Source organism: Narcine bancroftii, chromosome 2, assembly GCF_036971445.1.
Source record: "Narcine bancroftii isolate sNarBan1 chromosome 2, sNarBan1.hap1, whole genome shotgun sequence".
Lineage (NCBI taxonomy): Eukaryota > Metazoa > Chordata > Chondrichthyes > Torpediniformes > Narcinidae > Narcine > Narcine bancroftii.
The window spans coordinates 369,599,187-369,617,623 of record NC_091470.1 but is presented as its reverse complement, the minus strand read 5'-3'; the positions used below and the strand labels follow the sequence as shown (position 1 = coordinate 369,617,623).

General features: G+C 49.8%; 1 protein-coding gene across 3 annotated transcripts in view; it reads right to left on the bottom strand.

Moving 5' to 3' along the window:
- Positions 1-5,439: 5,439 nt before the first annotated feature.
- The window catches only part of ss18 (SS18 subunit of BAF chromatin remodeling complex), an 81,587-nt gene continuing 68,589 nt past the window's right edge, over positions 5,440-18,437 (bottom strand). For all 3 annotated transcript variants that reach the window (XM_069922584.1, XM_069922582.1, XM_069922583.1), the window contains 3 exons: positions 17,087-17,206; positions 11,505-11,632; positions 5,440-7,880 (listed from right to left, as the gene is read on the bottom strand). In XM_069922584.1, the coding sequence (XP_069778685.1) occupies positions 7,869-7,880; positions 11,505-11,632; positions 17,087-17,206 (260 nt within the window). In that variant the 3' untranslated portion in view covers positions 5,440-7,868. The remainder of the gene's footprint in view (positions 7,881-11,504; positions 11,633-17,086; positions 17,207-18,437) is intronic.

Sequence of the window (18,437 nt, the reverse complement as noted above, 5' to 3'; positions counted from 1 at the left end):
GGAGAAGTGGAGGAGACGACCCATGGGGACAGAGACCATGGCGGTGGACCAGCAAGCTGCTGGTGACGTGAGGCGTGGAACCCGCGGAAGCTGTGGGCTGCTGGACACTGGCTCAAACTGGCTGGCGAGGCACCAAGTATTGGAACCGGGATCCAAGGAGGTGCCGAGGGCGCCGAAGGGTTTCTGACCGTGTCGGAGGTTGGGAGCTCGGGTTACTGATGGTTTGGACTAGACTCTGCAAGTCTGCAGAAGCTGGAGATGAATCTACAGACACTCGGTGACTCGGGGTGGGGGAGGGGAACTCTCATTTGCTTCTCTTTCTCTGACCGTAAGAGGCACTTAGGAAATTCCTGCCAGTGGCGAATCCATCTGCCTTGCAGGAGGCAAAAAGGAACCTTCCTGTAATAGGACACTCTTTTATCAGTAAGACAATAAATGGAATCTTGACTCTTAGTTTGGGATTTAATCACACACACACGTGTGCATAGTGGTGTTTAAGCTAGAGTTAAGCTTAGAGATAAGGAAGAATTTGTTTTGTTATTGATAGTTTAATAAAAATTATTATTTTGAATTTGCTGTTCCTTTGTTAAGTGCTAATAAGATTTTTATTAGTTTGTAACAATATGAATTCTTGTCCTGTGTGTGTATTGTCTGTCTGTCTGCGTGTTATGTCTGGTTGTGTGTCCGCGTGTTTTGCTCCGAGGACCAGAGAATGCTGTTGCGTCGGGTTGTACACGTACCATCAGGTGACAATAGCCTGGCTTGACTTGAAAAATAAGGAGGGGTCATGAGAGGAGAGAGGAAGGAGCAAGAGGAGGTGTGCGGGCCAACAGGTAAGAGGTCAAAGATGGAGTCAGGTGGGAGGGTGGAAAAGTAAAAAGCTGAGGTGATAGGTGGAAGGGCAGCTCTCTGAAAGGAGAGAGAAGGGAAGGGGATAGGGAGTTGGAGGAGAGGGGAGGCTGGGAAAGAAAGAGGCTAAGGTGGCTGGTTGGAGAGTGCCCAGATGGAATATTCCTCCAATTTACGGGTGGCCTTGGTTTAGCAGTGCATGTTGGTACAGATATATTGGTGTGGGAATTAGAATGCCAGGTCACTGGGAGATCTCTGTTATTGCAGCAGACAGAGCCGAGGCATTCAACGAAGCGAGCTCCCAGTCTCTCCACTGTAGAGGAAACCACAACTGGAGCACCGGATGCAGTAGACGACCCCTGCAGATTCATGTGAGTGTTGCTTCACTTGTTTGGGGCCCCGAACGGTGGTGAGGGGGAGGAGGTGTGGGTGCAAGTGGAGCATCTCCTGCGGTCACAGGGGGAGGTGCCAAAGGGGAGATTGCAGGGAAGAAAGTAGTAGATAAGGTGGGGGGGGGGGGTCACGGAGGGGGCAGTCCCCGCAGAAGGCGGAGAGGGGAATATGTGTCTAGTGGTGGGATCGCATTGTAGGTTGCATGAATTACAATTGTTTGATGCAAAGGCTGGTGGGTGAGTGGGGGGGGGGGGGGGGGAGTGCGGACAAGGGGAATCCTGTCCCTGTTGCATCTCGGGGCGGAGGGGGCCAGAGAAATAAAGAACAGCTTGAGCAACTCATGGCCTTGGGGAAAGGCAGGATCAGGTTCGGGAGCTCCCCAGGGTCCTACTGTTGTTGCATGTAGCCCCCTTCCAGTGGATCTGCCATTGTTTGCAGCATCCATTCAGATGACCATAGATACAGGCTACACACTCCATGTAGTCAGAGGAGGACCTTTCTACCTCCTGTAAGCATCAGTGAAGAGCCAATCTCAAGAAGGGTGGAGAAAAATTTTAGACCATTAACCCCTTCAGGGACTAAGTGGTCCCTCATCGACCTCCAGGCATGGAATTCCAGTGCTGGATGGAAGTGGGGGGGTGGGGGTGGTGGCGCTGGACTGGGGTGCGGTGGTGGCACTGGTTTGGGGGTGTGATAGCAGTGCTGGATGGGGACTGGCAGCACTGGATGGGGGGCACTGGAGATATCTCATACCTATTTCTATCCTCCCACTCCTTCTCAACTGCAATATAGGCCAAAGCCAAATACAACATGGCAACCAGCAAGCTCTGCTCTCGCCAGAGTTTGACCGACACTTCCATAGGTGCTATATTAAATTGACGCATCCCCAGCATTATCAACCCCTCCCGGTGTTATCGACCCCCTTTCGTCCCCCTGGCATTTATCAACCCCTTGGAAGGTCCCCTTGATCCCTGGGGGTCGAAATTGACCACCTAGTATAGATGAACATTAATGACCTTAATGTCATTAGCTTCGTTAATTACAGAAAAGGACAAGTATGGTCCGTCCTCATGTTGAGATTCTAAATTGAAGGAAGGCAAATTTTGTGGAAATGAGGAAGGATCTAGAAAGAGTGGATTGAAATAAGTTGTTTTCTGGCAAGGGTGTGTTCAGTAAAAGGAAAGCCTTCAAGGGCAAAATGCTGAGAGTTCAGAGTTTGCAGGTTCCCGTCAGGATTCAAGGCAAAGTTAACAGGCAGAGGGAACCCTGGCTTTCAAGAGATATTGGCGATCCGGTTAAGAGGGAGGTGTAGAGCAACAAGGAGCTAATGAGGTCCTTGATGGGGTTTTGTGACAAGCAGAGTGGGATTGCTTCCAGAAGGAGGGGGTTCTCAAGAGAGAGGAGAAGGGATAGGGAAAGAGGGGGGGGAGAAGGGGAGAAGGGAAAGAGAGGGGGAGAAGGAGAAGGGAAGGGAAAAAGAGGGGGGAGAAGGGGAGAGGGGAAAGAGAGGGGGAGAAGGGCAAGAGGGGGAGAATGGGCTATTTTTTGCTCCTACGTCTTAAGATTTCAAAGAACCTGGGGAGTATGGATGATCACAAGTTTGACAGCTCTCTGAAAAAAAGGCAGAGCCTACTAAATGGGCCAAACTACCTCACACTGTGCTGCACCATTGAAATAAAACATTCTCGTTCAAAAAAACCCATCATGGGTTTGACCAGCACCATCTTTCTCTGTCCTCTTGCTCCTGAGTTCTCTAAGCTCTTCGTTGGGGGAAATCTATGCTCCCCAAGCATGTCACCCCCAACAGAGAGCGCTTCCCAGCTCCGAGACAGGAATCCCTTGGTTCCATCACCACATCCCCCATCCCGTTTCGAGGTTGCAGGGAGAGGGTAAGGGGAACACGGAGCTCACCGTCAGTAGAACTGGTTAACTCCCAAGGCAATGCATTGAGCTGGACACGATGAGATCACGCAATTGGTACAAGAAATATTCAACACACTTACAAAAGCGTGATGCCTTGCATGTAATTGTCCAAAAAGAAAATACGCGGACAATAAGTGAACATATTTACTGTAAACACAAAATTCAATCAGTAAATGAACGTTATACAAAGTGAGGTTACGTGGCACATTAGCAATCAATACAGAGAAGTAAGCAATTACATGTAATCACCTTGAACACTTTTACAGCCAAGAGCTGCACTTTTTATTCAAACCAGTGCCTCCTTGCAGGGAAGGCTAAAAGGTCAGGTTTCCAGAAGGGTTAGACAAAACACCAACGGGAAAGTCTCTGATGTGTGCAATGAAGATTGTGGGAAACTGGGTTAGTGCAGCCAGCAAACTCTGAGGTCCCAGTGTCATCTCGAATGGAGATGGACGGTTCTCGCTTTGCTCCTTATCGCCTCAGTGAACGCAAGCAGCAAGAGGTGGCCACATGGGTCGTCGAGCCCGTTCCGTCATTCATCAAGATCACAGCCGTGGACTCGGCTCCACTTACCCGCCTGTTCCCCTTAATTCCCCAATTTTGCAAAAATCTATCCATGCCATATTGAAGATATTTAATGAGGCAAACTCCATTGCTTTTCTGGGTAAGAATTCTACAGATTCCCCACTCTCTGGGAAGAGCAGGTTTACTTTTTAAATGAAAATTTAAACATATGGAAGGGGAAACAGCCCCTTTTCAACAGCGAAGTGCGTTTCACTGCCCAGGCCCCTTCTAGAGCTTGGAGATGTGCACTGCAGTGGAGGCTTCACTGAAAAAAAAATGTTGGGAACGTTTAGCTTAGTGGTTAGTCCAATGTCTTTACAGCACCAGCGATCGAATCTGGTGCTGTCTGTAAAGAGATTGTACGTTCTCCCCATGTCTGTGTGGGGTTTCCCGGGGGGGGTCACCGGTTCCCTCCCACCAATCGAAATGTACTGGAGGTTATTGGTTAATGGGGTGTAAATTGGGCGGCATTGGCTCGTGGGCCAAAAGGGCCTGTAACCGTGCTCTGCATCTAAAACTAAAAAGAATTTTAAAATACACCATCCTATCGAGAGCTGATCCATTCTCCCACTCAGCCCCACTTCTCCCCATAGCCTTTGACATCCTATTCAGATCCCCATCAATCTCTGCCTTAAACAGACCCAATGACCTGGCCCCCACAGCCACCTGTGGTAGCAAATTCCAGAGGTTCACCGCTCTCTGGTTGAAGAAATTGCTCTGCATCTTTGTTTTAAACGGGCATCTGTCCCATTTCTTGCTCACCCTGTCTTCGAGGCAGAGGAGAAAAACCCAAAGGGGCTCTGAGGATTTGCTCCATGGATCTAGAGTCAGCTCTGTGGCACTGCCTCTCAACCTTGGTTCGATCCTGACCTTGGGCGCTGTTGGCGTGGAGCTTGAATGTATTCCCTGTGACCATGTGAGTTTTGCCCCATGATTCATGGACATGCAGGTAATTAGCCACTGTAAATTACACTGAATGTTGGGGGAGGGGCTGGTGAGAGGATAATTGATGGGAATTTGGGAGAAAGAAATGGAATTAACCTAGACAAGTGCATGATGGTCAAAGTGGACTTGTTAATGTTTCTAGATCAACAAACTGCCCTCCACGCTTGAACGAGGACGTTGCCCGGACTTCAGGGACTGAGTTACAGGGAAAGGTTAAACGGGTTAGGACTTTATTCCCTGGAGCATAGAAGAATGAGGGGAGATTTAATGGAGGCATTTAAAATTACAAGGGGGACAGACACAGTAAGTGTAGATCAGCCTTTTCCACTGAGGGTCAGTGAGATACAAACTAAGAGACATAGGTTAGGAGTGAAAGGGGAAAAGTTTAAGGGGAATTTCTTCACACAGAGATTGGTGGGGGTGTGGAACGAGCTGCCAGCTGAGGTGGTGAATGGGGGCTCAATTTGAGCATTTAAGAAGAATTTGGACAGGTACATGGATGGGAGAGATATGGTCTGGATGCAGGTCAGTGGAACTAGGCAGAAAAAGTGGTTCAGCACAGACTAGAAGGGCTGAAGGGGGCTGTTTCTCTGCTGTAATGCTTGATGGTTCTATGATCCCCTTGCTGCCCCTGCCCGTAGGTTAACGAGGGTACAATTGGCACCCACACTCTACAAAGGACATGGGACTAATGCACACTTGCTTGACATGTCCGCGTTGGGGATTCGTATCATCCCCCCCACCCCCCCCCCCCCCCTATCCCCAACCAGCTGCATATAAACTTTAATCATGGGAGACGTGCAGGGCAGGACTGAATTTAAATTTTTTAAAATGTAAATTTAGACATACAGCAGGGCAGCAGGCCATTTTGGCCCACAAGTCTGTGTTGCCCAATTCACACCCAATTAATCTACAACCCCCACAATGTTTTGAATGGAGCCCCCTGGGGACAACCCATCCAAACTCGGGAAGAACGTACAAACTCCTTTACAGACAGTGCGGGATTCGAACCCCAGTCCCGATCGCTGGCACTGGAAAGGCGTTACACTAACCACCACACCAAAAGTTCAACGCTCTGAAGATGTTTTTAGAATATCTGTTTGAAGTCTCCACTGCAGTGGACATCTCCAGGCTCCAGAAGGGGCCTGTGGAGTGAAGCACACTGCGCTATTGAAATCCAACTGGTGTGATCAACAGTTGTGTTCACTGCATGCTCAGGGCCTCGGTGACCCACAAGTGAGATTGGGGCAAGGCTCAGAAGTTACAAGTTTACATCTAATTTATCGATGCTTTAAGTGGGAGGACAAATCATGGCCCAAAACTACCTTCCAATTTGGAGTAAGTACACTAAAGTGGTGGAGGAACCCAGCAGGTCTCACAGTGTCCTCGGGAGGCCCCGCACTGTCCGCGGGAGGCCCCGCACTGTCCGCGGGAGGCCCCGCACTGTCCGCGGGAGGCCCCGCACTGTCCGCGGGAGGCCCCGCACCGTCCGCGGGAGGCCCCGCACCGTCCGCGGGAGGCCCCGCACCGTCCGCGGGAGGCCCCGCACCGTCCGCGGGAGGCCCCGCACTGTCCGCGGGAGGCCCCGCACTGTCCTCGGGAGGCCTTACAGTGCCCTTAACAGGCAAAGATATATAACCAACGCTTCGTGTCAGAACTTGCCGAAGGGCTCAGGCTCGAAATGTTGGTTATACATCCATCTTAACCTCCTGTGGATGCTGTGAGACCTGCTGAGTTTCTCCAGCATTTTTTGTGTATTTACTGCAATCACAGAGCCTCCAGATGCTCGTGTTTCACTCCAATTAGGAGAACCACTCTGACCAAGGCAATCGTGGGAAGGGGTTAAATCCCGGATTTGTTAGTGATCGATCACATTCTGGGACAAAGAGAGAAGAGAATGGAGAGGGGAAAATCACCATCACTAAAGAATTGAAAACTGATTTGGAGGAGTTAACGGGTGACGAACCAGAGCAAGTTCTGAGCTCAGCTGGTTTGCGGAATCTCAGCCAGACCAAGTCCGGTTTCTTCGCCTCGGGTTAAAGTGATCCCCACAAGCACAAAATGGCACACCTTGCACATCCAGTTTGGCAGCCACCTCTCGCAATTCCAACAACAAAACGCCACATTACTACTGCGCAGGATAACGCGTGCCAGCCGAGCGGAACCTGGCAGGCAGAGGTCAGCCACCCGGCCCGGACCAGCAGCAAGGAGTGGAATGGCAGCAAGAGTCGCAATGCGGCCTTCAGTGCATCTAACGAGCTGCATCCCCCTTTCCCTCACCATGTCAGACATTTGGCTAGCATTGAAGGTTTAGGGATTAGATGTCTTAATAAAAAAAAATTCCCTGAATTGTGAAAAGCAGAAAGGGTTTTTAAAAGCAACATTGAGATTTAAAAAAAATCCTTTGATATAAATAATGGAAAATACAACTAAGAACACTCTCCCTAAGGCATGGAAGTCACTTGGTTTGATATTGAAAATGACCCTTGAAATCTTTGCCAATAATACTTAGTAAATCTTGTCAGAAATCCTCTATCACTTGCAGCTGGACCCTTAACATTAGAGTTTGTCATCTCTGGAACTGCTATGGGTCCCACCTACTTTACCAAAGTTCCGTATCTCTTGATGTCTAAGCTCCTCGGACGCAATCCCGGTGCGGCCTAGAGGAGGGTGAGGCTGACGGGAGGATAGCGGCGCCTTGTGAACAGGGACGAAAATCCAGCAGTCCTGCGCCCAGACCAAGCATCGCACCAGCGGTGCCAGAACTCTCCAGGACGGGAGTTCTGGTTGGGCACCAGAGAGGGTCGGGGCAACCGCACAGGAGAACTGGCTTTCCCACACTCCTGCCACTCTGTGAGTGAACGCAGGAGCTGGGGTGGGTGGGAATTCTGACTAACGTTCCTCAAGTTATCCAAAACACCCCTGACGATGCAACGCCCGAGTTCCGCAGTGGCAGAGCCCGCCAAATAACTATGGGAAACAGCACAGGTGTGGGGGAGCAACGGGGGTCCTGGTTCCTCTGGGTAACCGAGCTGGGGAAAATCCAATTCTTCTCTGTAGGCAGCCATTCCAATTCTCCTCACCATCTCTGAAACATATTGAAAAGGGTTGGTTGTGGAGTTATCCGTGACTGGTACATCCAGGCAGGAGCAGTGATCTTCCGAGAAATTCCTTTTCTGAGCTCAGCGGCTGGTTCACTGTAGGTTCTGCAGAGAGAAAAGTCCGCCCAAGTATTAGACCTGGAACCAAAACCTATCACTCCAACTTGAACTTGAGCACACGTCCCGTAACATTGCTTTGTTACTCTCAGAAATTGGGGCGAGGTTCATTAGTCCACACTCACTGAAGTAAAAGAATGAATTACATCAGAAATTGGAGCAGGAGTCGGCCATTCGGCCCGTCGAGCCTACTCCGCCATTCAATGTGATCATGTTCCATCTGATGATGGACTCATCTCCACCCACCTGCCTTTTCCCCATATCCCTGAATTCACTTCCATGTAAAAATCTATCCAACCTTATATCAGTAAATATATTTACTGAGGTGGCCTCCACTGCTTCAATGGGCAAATTCACCACCCTCTTGGCAAAGCAGGTCCTCCTCATCTCTGTCCTCAATCACCTACCCTTAATCTTGAACCTGTCCCCAAGTTCTGGTCAATGAAAACAATGTATCTACCTCTATCTTATATAATTTTATATGATCCCCTCTCATTCTTCTAAATTCCAGCGAGTACAGTCCCAGATGACTCCATCTCTCCTCATAGGGCAACCCCTTCTCTTCTGGAATTAACCCCGTGAACCTCCTCTGCACCACCTCCAAAGCCAGGACATCCTTCCTCAAGTAAGGAGACCAGAACTGTACGCGATTCTCCAGATGTGGCCTCACCAGGACCTTGTAGAGTTACAGCAGAACCTTCCTGCTCCTCAACTCAATCCCTCCAGCGATGAAGGTCAACATTCCATTTGCCTTCTTGATGACCCATGGCACCTGCAAACCATGTTTACAATATATGCACAAAAACTCCCAGATGCCACCTGCACAACCTCCTGCTGCAATTTTTCACCCTTTAAATGAAAATCTGATCTACTACTTTCCCTTCCAAACTGGATCACCCCATAATCACCAACCTTGCACTCCATCTGCTGGACCCTTGCTCCCTCACTTAACCTTCATCAATGAAGGCCAACATTTTCCTTCCTGATAGCCCACTGTACCTGCAAACCAATCTTTCGGGATTCACGCACCAGCACTCCCATCTTCCACATTTCCTTCCAAAGTGAATTTTCCAACCTTGTATTCCATCTGACAGACCCTTGCCCCCTCATTTAGCCGGTCTATATCATTTACCTGTGAAATTTCAGACCTTTGACTAAATGATTCCTTCCCGTCTCTTTAATCTTCCCTTCCTTTGTGCTTTCCCCATGCCTCACTTTTATCACCTGTACGTTTGCTTACACGGTTATCACTCCATCTCATTCTCAGCAATATTCTAAAATCATGGCTTCCTCTCGACCACCATCAAGGGATTGCTGAAGGTGGGATGTGAATGGGTGGAAAATGTTTGAAAACCACTGCTTATAGGAGGTGTGAAAGGGTGGCATGGTTAGTGTAGCGGTTAGTGCGACGCCATTTTGGTGCCAGCGATCAGGACCCAGTTCAAATACCACGCTGTCTGTAAGAAGTCTGTACATTCTCCCTGTGTCTGCGTGGGTTTCCTCAGAGCTCTGGTTTCCTCCCACCATTTAAATAAAAACATACCGGGATTGCAGGCTAATTGTGTGTAGTTGAGCAGCCTGGACTCGTGGGCCAATAGGGCCTGTTACCGTGCTGTCTAAAGAAAGAAGCAGGGGCTGGTGGGAGTGTGGAATGAGCTGAATTTGTTAATGCAGGTTCACTTACAGAAGGCTGGTGTGGACCCGCGAGGAGCGAGGGAGCGGAGATGCTGCGTTCCCGTGGGGTCCAGCCGCCCATTCGACTGCTGTCAAGTCCGCAAGGGCTTTGAACGGCTCATTGAGAGCCGATGGTGGTTTTAGTGTAAATCCCGTGACCACGGGTCTGCGCCCGAGATGGTCGCGCCTATTAATTGGCTGCAGACACTAGGGGCTGCAGACTCCGGGGAAGTGGAGGGCTGGGGCAGGGCGCCAGAGGTCGGGAAGATCCCACATCGTCTGAGAGGGAGAGCGGAGGACACGACCCGCAGGGATGGAGACCATGGCGGCGGACCAGTGAGGGGGCTCTGCAGCCAAAGCACCAGTAAATTCAGTGGGCTGCTGGAGACCGCTGTCGGGAGATTCATGCCGGGTTGCGGGCCGCTGGAGACTGGCTTGAGCTGGCCAGAGGGGCACCAGATATGGGAAACAGGACGAGAGAAGGTGCTGAGGGTGCTGAAGGGTTCCTGACCGTGTCAGAAGTTCGGATCAGGAGCCCGGGTCACCGATGGTTTGGACTGGACTCTGCGTGGCTGTGGAAGCTGGTGGCGAATCCGCGGATGTTCGGTGACTCTGGGGAGGGGAGGGGGGACTCTCTTTTCCTTCTCTCTCTGACTGTAAGAGGCACTTGGCAATTCCTGTCAGTGGCGAATCTGTCGGCCTTAGTGCTGTGAAAAAAGAATTTAATGTAATGGGACGTTGTTTTTTATTACTATGAGAGTAAATTGAATCTGGAATTTTGAGTTAAAAAATGTTATGTGGCAATGGGGCATCAAACTGAAGTGATTGGCCGCTGGGAGGACCTTGTCGCTGAAGATATTCAGCAAAACCACCTCCCCCTTCCCATGGTCTCTTCAAAGTACGCATTGGTCTGACTCCTGCCACCTCCTCTGGCAGCAAGTTGGAGTTTTAAAATAAAGCTTTCATTTCCTTCTTCTCACAAAGCAGCGATGGCCCCTTGGTTATCTGAGGAAGATGATATCGGCCTGTCACGATCGTCGATACTTCCATCAGGTCACCCATCCCCCTCCTCTCCAAGGATTACATCTCATCTCATGTATCCACTAACCAATCCAGGCCTCTTCCTCTGCACTCTCTCCCAGCACAACATCATACTTCTCAAAGACTGGCAAACAGAACTGCACCCAATACTCCAAGAGTGGTCAACAGTATCTACAGAGATAACGATACATTACTGACGTTTCGGGCCTGAGCTCTTCTTCATTCTTGAGGATGGGGTCAGACCCGAATCGTCAGTTACTTATCTTTACCTCCTGTGGACGCTGTGAGACCTGTTGAGTTCCTCTAGCACTTCTGCGTTTTTACTATAATCTCGGTGTCTGCAGACTTTCGTGTTCCGCGACCTACAGGCTACTTCACTGCGTGGGACGGGAGCTACTCCCCGCAAGGTCAGGAGAAGCTGGTAGACACAGATCAGAACATCACACAAACTTCCTTTCCCTCCGCAGACTCCGCCTACATCTCCCGCAGCACGGGAAAGGCAGCCGACGCACTGAAGGACCTGTCACATCACCACCCTCCCTCTCCCCCCCCCCCCCAGACACACTCTCTTCTCCCTCCTCCCATCAGGAAGAAGGCTCAAGTGTGTGAAATATTACACCAACTGGATCAAAGGTCATTTCTTCCTCACAGCCATCAGGCTCATGAATGAACCCCACCACAGTGCTCTCGTGCTGCCCTTGCTTCATCTTCCTTTTCAATGTAACCCCACCCTCTGTAAATTGTGCTCTTTACATGGCTGCATCAAGTTAGCCTGCAAGACTGTTTGGAGAAGAACCCTCGTCACTGTTCGAGGTATAATGTGACAAACTTAGATTTAGCCCTTGATTTGGCTGCGTAACGTGGGAGTGGTTTGTGGAAGGCGTACACATCTCATACCTGGTCATACCCATAGGGTCGCTGCTGCTGCTGGGGCGGTCCCGGCTGAGGTGGTCGGTATCCTCCATACTGCTGCCCCTGACCCTGTGGGTAGCTGGTGTATTGGCCGGGAGCGCCCTGCGAAGGACCTGGCAACAGAACAAACAATCAGGAGCACTGAAGTTCCACGCGTTTCCACCATCTGTTCCGCGGTCTAGGGCTGAAGGAGTGTTCGTAGACCGTATGACGTAGGAGCAGAATTAGACCAGAATCTCCTCCACTGTACAAACCCATGCCTGATGTAATTTTCCCTCTCAACTCCATTCTCCTGCCTTCTCCCCATAACCTTTGACTAATCAAAAATCTCTCCTTCAGATCTACCCAATGACTTGACCTCCACAGCCATCTGTAGCAATTAATTCCACAGGTTCACCCCCCCCCTTTAGCAGTTCAGCGTGAGTTTACTGACATATACACAAGTACAGTGTACCAAAACACTGAAATTCTTGATTGCTGAAGCCACAAGATATGCCAAGTACAACAGCTCTTTCAGCCCCAGCGACCTGGGTTCGAATCCCACGCTGTCTGTAAGGAAGTTTGTACCTTCTCCCCATGTCTCCTCCCCCACAGGGACTGACTTCTTCCCACCCTTCAAAAAGTTACCAGGGGTTGCAGGTCAATTGGGCCCATGGGCCGAAAGGGCCACATGTCTAAATTTAAATTTAATCTAAAATTTAGTGTCGGGGTTAAAATGTGTTTTATGCTTGCATTTGTCTGTATGTAGTTTTGTTTGCCATCTCCTGGCAACAGCCACTACCTCCTCAGCCCATGACCCCACAGTTCTGAGCTCTCCAACCAGAAGTAGTTCTGCAAGTTATTTCACCAAGGCCCTGACTATAACATACACGGCAGGGCAAGAGGGGAAATGTACTGGGTAATGAATGGGAAAAGAGCACCAGCTCATCATGGGGCACAGAAACAGGCCTTTTGCCCAACACCCACCCTGTGCTGGATTGTATCCCTAAAGTACCTGCCATTTTAACCTTGTAACAGCCCTCACTTCTACCACCTCAGCTGGCAACTCGTTCTAAGGACCCACCATCCTCTGTGTTGGAAAAGCTTCCCTTTAAATTGTACCCCTCTCACCTTAAACCCGTGCCTCCTAGTTTTATACACCTACCCTGGAGAAGGGATCAGCATTTGAGGAATGTTCGACAGCTCTTGGACTGGACTCCTTGGAGTTCAGAACAATGAGGGGGGAGGGGGAACCTCGTAGAAGCATTTTGAATGTTGAAAGGCCTGGACGGAGTAGACATGCAAAGTTGTTTCCCGTTGTAGGGAAGTCGAGGTCAAGAGGGCAAAACGTCAGGATTGAAGGGCGATCACTTAGAACAGAGATGAAGAGGAATTTCTTCAGCCAGACGTGAATTGTGCCCTTGAGGTAATCTTGCAAGTGGAGAATTAAAAAAAAAACCTTCTGCACATTATTTGCTCAAATTACTATTTTCTAAATTTCTTTTGGAAGGGTTCCTTGCTTTCTTATAGCAGGCTGTGTAGGTATTTTGGGTCAATGCTGGCACATCATGGGTTAAATACCGCCTGGCCTGATTCATTGCCTGCTGTGCAGCTCTAGTCAGCCCACTGTTGGAAAGATGTGATTGATCAGAAGAGAGAATTCACAGGAATGTTGCCTGGAGGGGCTGAGTTAACAGGAGAAGCTGGAATCGAACAGTACTGCATGGGGACAGGAGCTTCAGCCCACGATGACTGCCTGGTCTTGTGTTATTACACTGCCCGCGACCAGGGTTCAAATCTGGAGCTGTTTGCAAGGAGTTTGTATGTTCACGCCACGCCTGCGCAGGTTTCCACCCCCACTGCGGGGCTGGAGGTTAATTTGGGTGTCACTGGCCAGGCACGGGTTTAAATGGGTGGAATTGGCTTCTACCGTGCTGGAAATAAAATTTACATTGAACAAGACACCCAAGTTATATCTCCGCCTGCACATGTCCGTGGTGAAGCCTCTTCAACACCACTTCCACCAGTGCCCCAGGCAGCCTGTTCCAGGCACCCACCACTCTCCATGTAAAATATTCGCCCCGCACATCTCCCTTAAACTTTCACCCTCCTCCTCTCCTCAAACACAAGCCCCCTACTGGGTGACGAGTTTATCCTGGGGGAAAAGATCCTGATCATCAGCCCTATCGCGATCTCTCGTAATTTTAGAAACTTACTTCAAAATTTTATGTCCTCACACTCCAGAGAAAACAACCCAAATTGGTCCAAACACCACAAAGATGTTGGGTTGGTGATCGCAGGCTCGAGCTGCATTCACATGTCTATCTTCTTTGGCTTGGCTTCGCGGACGAAGATTTATGGAGGGGTATGTCCACGTCTGCTGCAGGCTCACTGGTGACTGACAAGTCCGATGCGGGACAGGCAGACACGGTTGCAGCGATTGCAATGGAAAATTGGTTGGTTGGGGTTGGGTGTTGGGTTTTTCCTCCTTTGTCTTTTGTCAGTGAGGTGGGCTCTGCGGTCTTCTTCAAAGGAGGTTGCTGCCCGCCAAACTGTGAGGCGCCAAGATGCACGGTTGGAGGCGATATCAGCCCACTGGCGGTGCTCAATGTGGCAGGCACCAAGAGATTTCTTTAAGCAGTCCTTGTACCTCTTTGGTGCATCTCTTTCTTGGTGGCCAGCGGAGAGCTCGCCATATAACACGATCTTGGGAAGGCGATGGTCCTTCATTCTGGAGACATGACCCACCCAGCGCAGTTGGGTCTTCAGCAGCATGGATTCGATGCTTGCGAGTACTTCGATGTTGGTGATGAAGTCATTCCAATGAATGTTGAGGATGGAGCGGAGACAGCGCCGATGGAAGCGTTCTAGGAGCCATAGGTGATGCTGGTAGAGGACCCATGATTCGGAGCCGAACAGGAGCGTGGGTATGACAACGGCTCTGTACACGCTGATCTTTGTGTGTTTCTTCAGGTGGTTGTTTTTCCAGACTCTTTTGTGTAGAACCCTCTTAAACACCACTACTCCAGGCACCCACCACTCTCTACGTGAAAGAATACATAGAAACAGGCACCTTCGGCCCTTCTAGTCTGTGCCAAACTATTATTTTGCCTTGTCCCACTGACCTGCACCCAGTCCATAGCCCTCCATACCCCTCCCATCATGTACCTGTCCAAATTCTTCTTAGATGTCGAAACTGAGCATTCTCCACTTCAGCTGGCAGGTCGTTTCACACTCACACTGATCTCTGTGTGAAGAAGTTCCCCCTAAACCTTTCCCCTTTCACTTTAACCCATGTCCTCTGGTTTGTATCTCACTGACCCTCAGTGGAAAAAACAACCGACCTACATTTACTCTGTCTGTCCCCCTCATAATTTTAAAGACCTCCATCAAATCTCAGATTTCAGGTTTATTGTCAGAGGACATAGATGACATCACATGCAACCCTAAGGTTCCTTTTTCCTGCGGGTGCGGCAGAATTACCACTGATTGGACCCGTGAGGGGGGTTCTGTGACCGAGGCACTGGTGCATGCAGTGGGCTGCTGGCGACTCGAGGCAAGGAACCCGTGGAAGGTGTGGGCTGCCGGAGACCGCTGTCGGGAGACTCGCGCCATGCTGTGGGCTCCTGGAGACTGGCTCAAACTGGCTGGTGGGGTACCAGTATCGGAACTGGGATGTGAGGAGGTGTCGAGGGCACTGAAGGGTCCCTGACCGTGTTGGAGGTTGGGATCTGGAGCTCGGTGGCCGATAGTTTGAGCTGGAATCTGTGCAGCTGCGGGAGGCGAATCTACGGACATTCGGTGACTCTGGGGGGGGGGGGGGGGGGCTCTTTTGCTTCTCTCTCTCTCCCTGACTGCAAGAGGTGTTTAGGGAATTCCTGCCAGCGGCCAATCTGTCGGCCTTGCAGCAGGTAAGAGAAATTTAATTATTATTATGATAAAATTGAATCTTGAACCTTGGTAGTGTAAAAAAAAATACACAGCGTGAACATATAAACAATCAAAAGAACTGTAAACAGATAACGAATGTAAAACTGACTGCAATACAGAGAGAAAAAAAGAGAATCAATAAAGGGGAAAGTAAGAGTCCTTGAATGAGTCCCTGATTGAGTTTATTGTTGAAGAGTCTGATGGTGGAGGGGTAGCAGCTGTTCCTGAACCTGGTGGTGTGAGTCTTGTGGCACCGAGACCTCTTTCCTGATGGCAGCAGCGAGAACAGAACGCAGGTGGGATGGTGCAGGTCCTTGTTGATCGCTGCTGCTCTCCGACGGCAGTGTCCCCTATGGATGTTCTCAATGGTAGGCTGTATCCACTACCTTTTATAGAGCTTTCTGCTCGGGGGTATTGGTGTCCCCATACCAAACTGCGATGCAGCCAGTCAGCACACTTTCCACCACACCTTTGTAGAAATTTGCCAGGGTGTTACCCAACCTCCGCAAACTCCTGAGGAAGTAGACTGACGTGCTTTCTTCACGACGCCATTGGTGCGTTTGGCCAAGGAAAGATTCTCAGAGATAGTGATTCCCAAGAATCTAAATGTGCTCACCCTCTCCACTTCATTGAACTCATTCTTCTACACTCCAGGGAATAAAAGTCCAAACCTGTTTAACCTTTCCCTGTAACTCAGTTCTTGAAGTCCGGGCAACATCCTAGTAGATCTCCTCTGCACTTTCTATCTTATTGATGCCTTTCCTGTAGTTCAGTGACCAAAACTGCACACAATCCTCCAAACTTATACAACTTGACTATAACATCACAACTCCTGCACTCAATAATTTGAGTTATGAAGGCCAATATATGCCAAAAGCTCTCTTTTACCTCATTCAGCTAGTTTCAGGGAATTAGGTACCTATGTTCCCAAATCCCTCTGTTCTACCACTCTCCTCAATGCCCTTCTATTTATTGTGTATGTCTTTTCTTACTTTGTCTTTCCAAAATTCCCTCTGTAGTGCACAGTCAGTTTGTCTACATTTGTTATCGGTTTACAGTTCTTTATTTGTTTATATGTATTCATTGTGTACAGTTTTTTTACAAACTAGTGGTAATTCTGCCTGGCCCACAGGAAAAAAAATCTCAGGGTTGCATGTGATATCATGTATATGCTCTGACAATAAATCTGAAATCAAAATGCAACGTATCTCATTTTTCCGCACTAAATATGCTAACCTTCACGCTCGTGTCGCGGTTGCCGTAACGCATTTACAGCGCCAGCGATCGGGACCGGGTTCAAATCCCGCGCTGGCTGTAAGGAGTTTGTACATCCTCCCCATGTCTGGGTGAGTTTTCTCCATGGGCTCCGGCTTCCTCCCACCATTTGAAATGTACCATGGGTGTAGATTAATGGCGTGTAAATTAGACGTCACGGACTCATGGGCCGAAAGGGCCTGTTACCGTGCTGCATGTAAAATCTTTTAAGACGACTCTTAGACAGCGCATGGATACAGAAAAATTAGAGGGTTGTGGGTGTGAGATAGGGAAGGATTAGATTGTAGAATAGGTCAGCACAACATCATGGGTGGAATGGTCTGAACTGTGCTGGAACGTTCAATGATACGACAATAAACTTGACTTGATGCCGAGTTACTCACCGTAGCCCTGCTGCGGAGGAGGGTAGGGTGTCTGTGCTGAATATTGCTGTTGGGGGTAACTCTGCTGTGGTGGGGGGCCTTGCTGGTACGCATCCTGCTGCTGGCCATATGGAGGGTTCCCTGCAAGAAGACGGAGGGGTAGGCAGTGTTAGTGTCTGGTGGAGGACCACCCACACACAGCGATCAGCTCCATGGGCAGATAGAAACAAAACAGACCGACCTTTAGCTGTAGGGGAGCAGCGGGGTGGGGGGGGGGGGGGGCAGTGGAGGAGGAGGGGAAGAGGAAGGAATGGCAAGGAGAGAGGGGGCAGAATGGGAGGGGTGGCAGTGGTGGTGGGAAAGGGAGGGGTGGCGGAGGTAGAGAGGGCGATAGGGAAAGAAAGCAGTAGTAGAAAGGGGGAAGTAAAGAGAGGGAAAAAAGGGAAGGAAAGGTGGGAAGAGTGAGGGGGTGCGGGGGAGGTGGTGGAGCGGGGAGAGGCGGTGGGGGAGCGGGGGGGAGTTGGAAGGAGGGGGGAGTTGGAGGGAGCGGGTGGATTGGAGGGAGTTGGAGGGAGCGGGGGGAGTTGGAGGGAGCGGGGGGAAGTTGGAGTAGGTGAGAGAGTTGGGGAGGTGGGAGAGCGAGGGGTGGGGGAGGCAGGGGATGCGGGAGGCAGGGAGGCAGAAAGAATGGGATGAATGATGTTGGAGGAAGGAATGAGAAAGGAAAAGAGCAACGATACGGGAAACGGAGGAACCTCCCACAACCAAATGAAAAGGAAACCTCACAAATGTACAGTAAGCAATGTTTGACTTGTTTCAACTGGATCGGGTTCAGGGACCCTGCAACCTGCACCGAGCTTTTCACTTCCTGTGACAGAACAGTTAAAACAAAGCTACACTAGGAGGACGATAATGGTGTAGGCAAGAGCTACAGAGCACAAACTAGCTGAACAACACAAAGTCAGCAAGTAGTTTCCTCTTAGTTGCCGCAGACTGAGTTACTGACCCAAGAGCTGTGTGGGTGTTAATCTTTTTAGAAGGTCTTGTTTTCCAAGCAACACGTATGTATTTAGGTGTCCAAAGCAATAAAGAGTTAGAAATGTTAAAACTACCTGTTATAAGCATTTGGTCATGGAATTAATTCTGGAGTTACGTTGTCCCTGGATCAAATCCGCACTAATGTTCTACAGAAGCTTGGCAGGGAGAGGGTGAAGGTGAGGTTTGTAGGCTGACCACATGTGTGTAAAATGTGAAGGTATACGCCGATATACCTCCTTCGTAGTAATGTATTGAGAAATCCTCGAAAGGCCTGTCAAAGGCCTGCTCAGGGCACGGTGGGTGTTGGTAACTGAAGTCAGCACTGCCTACATCA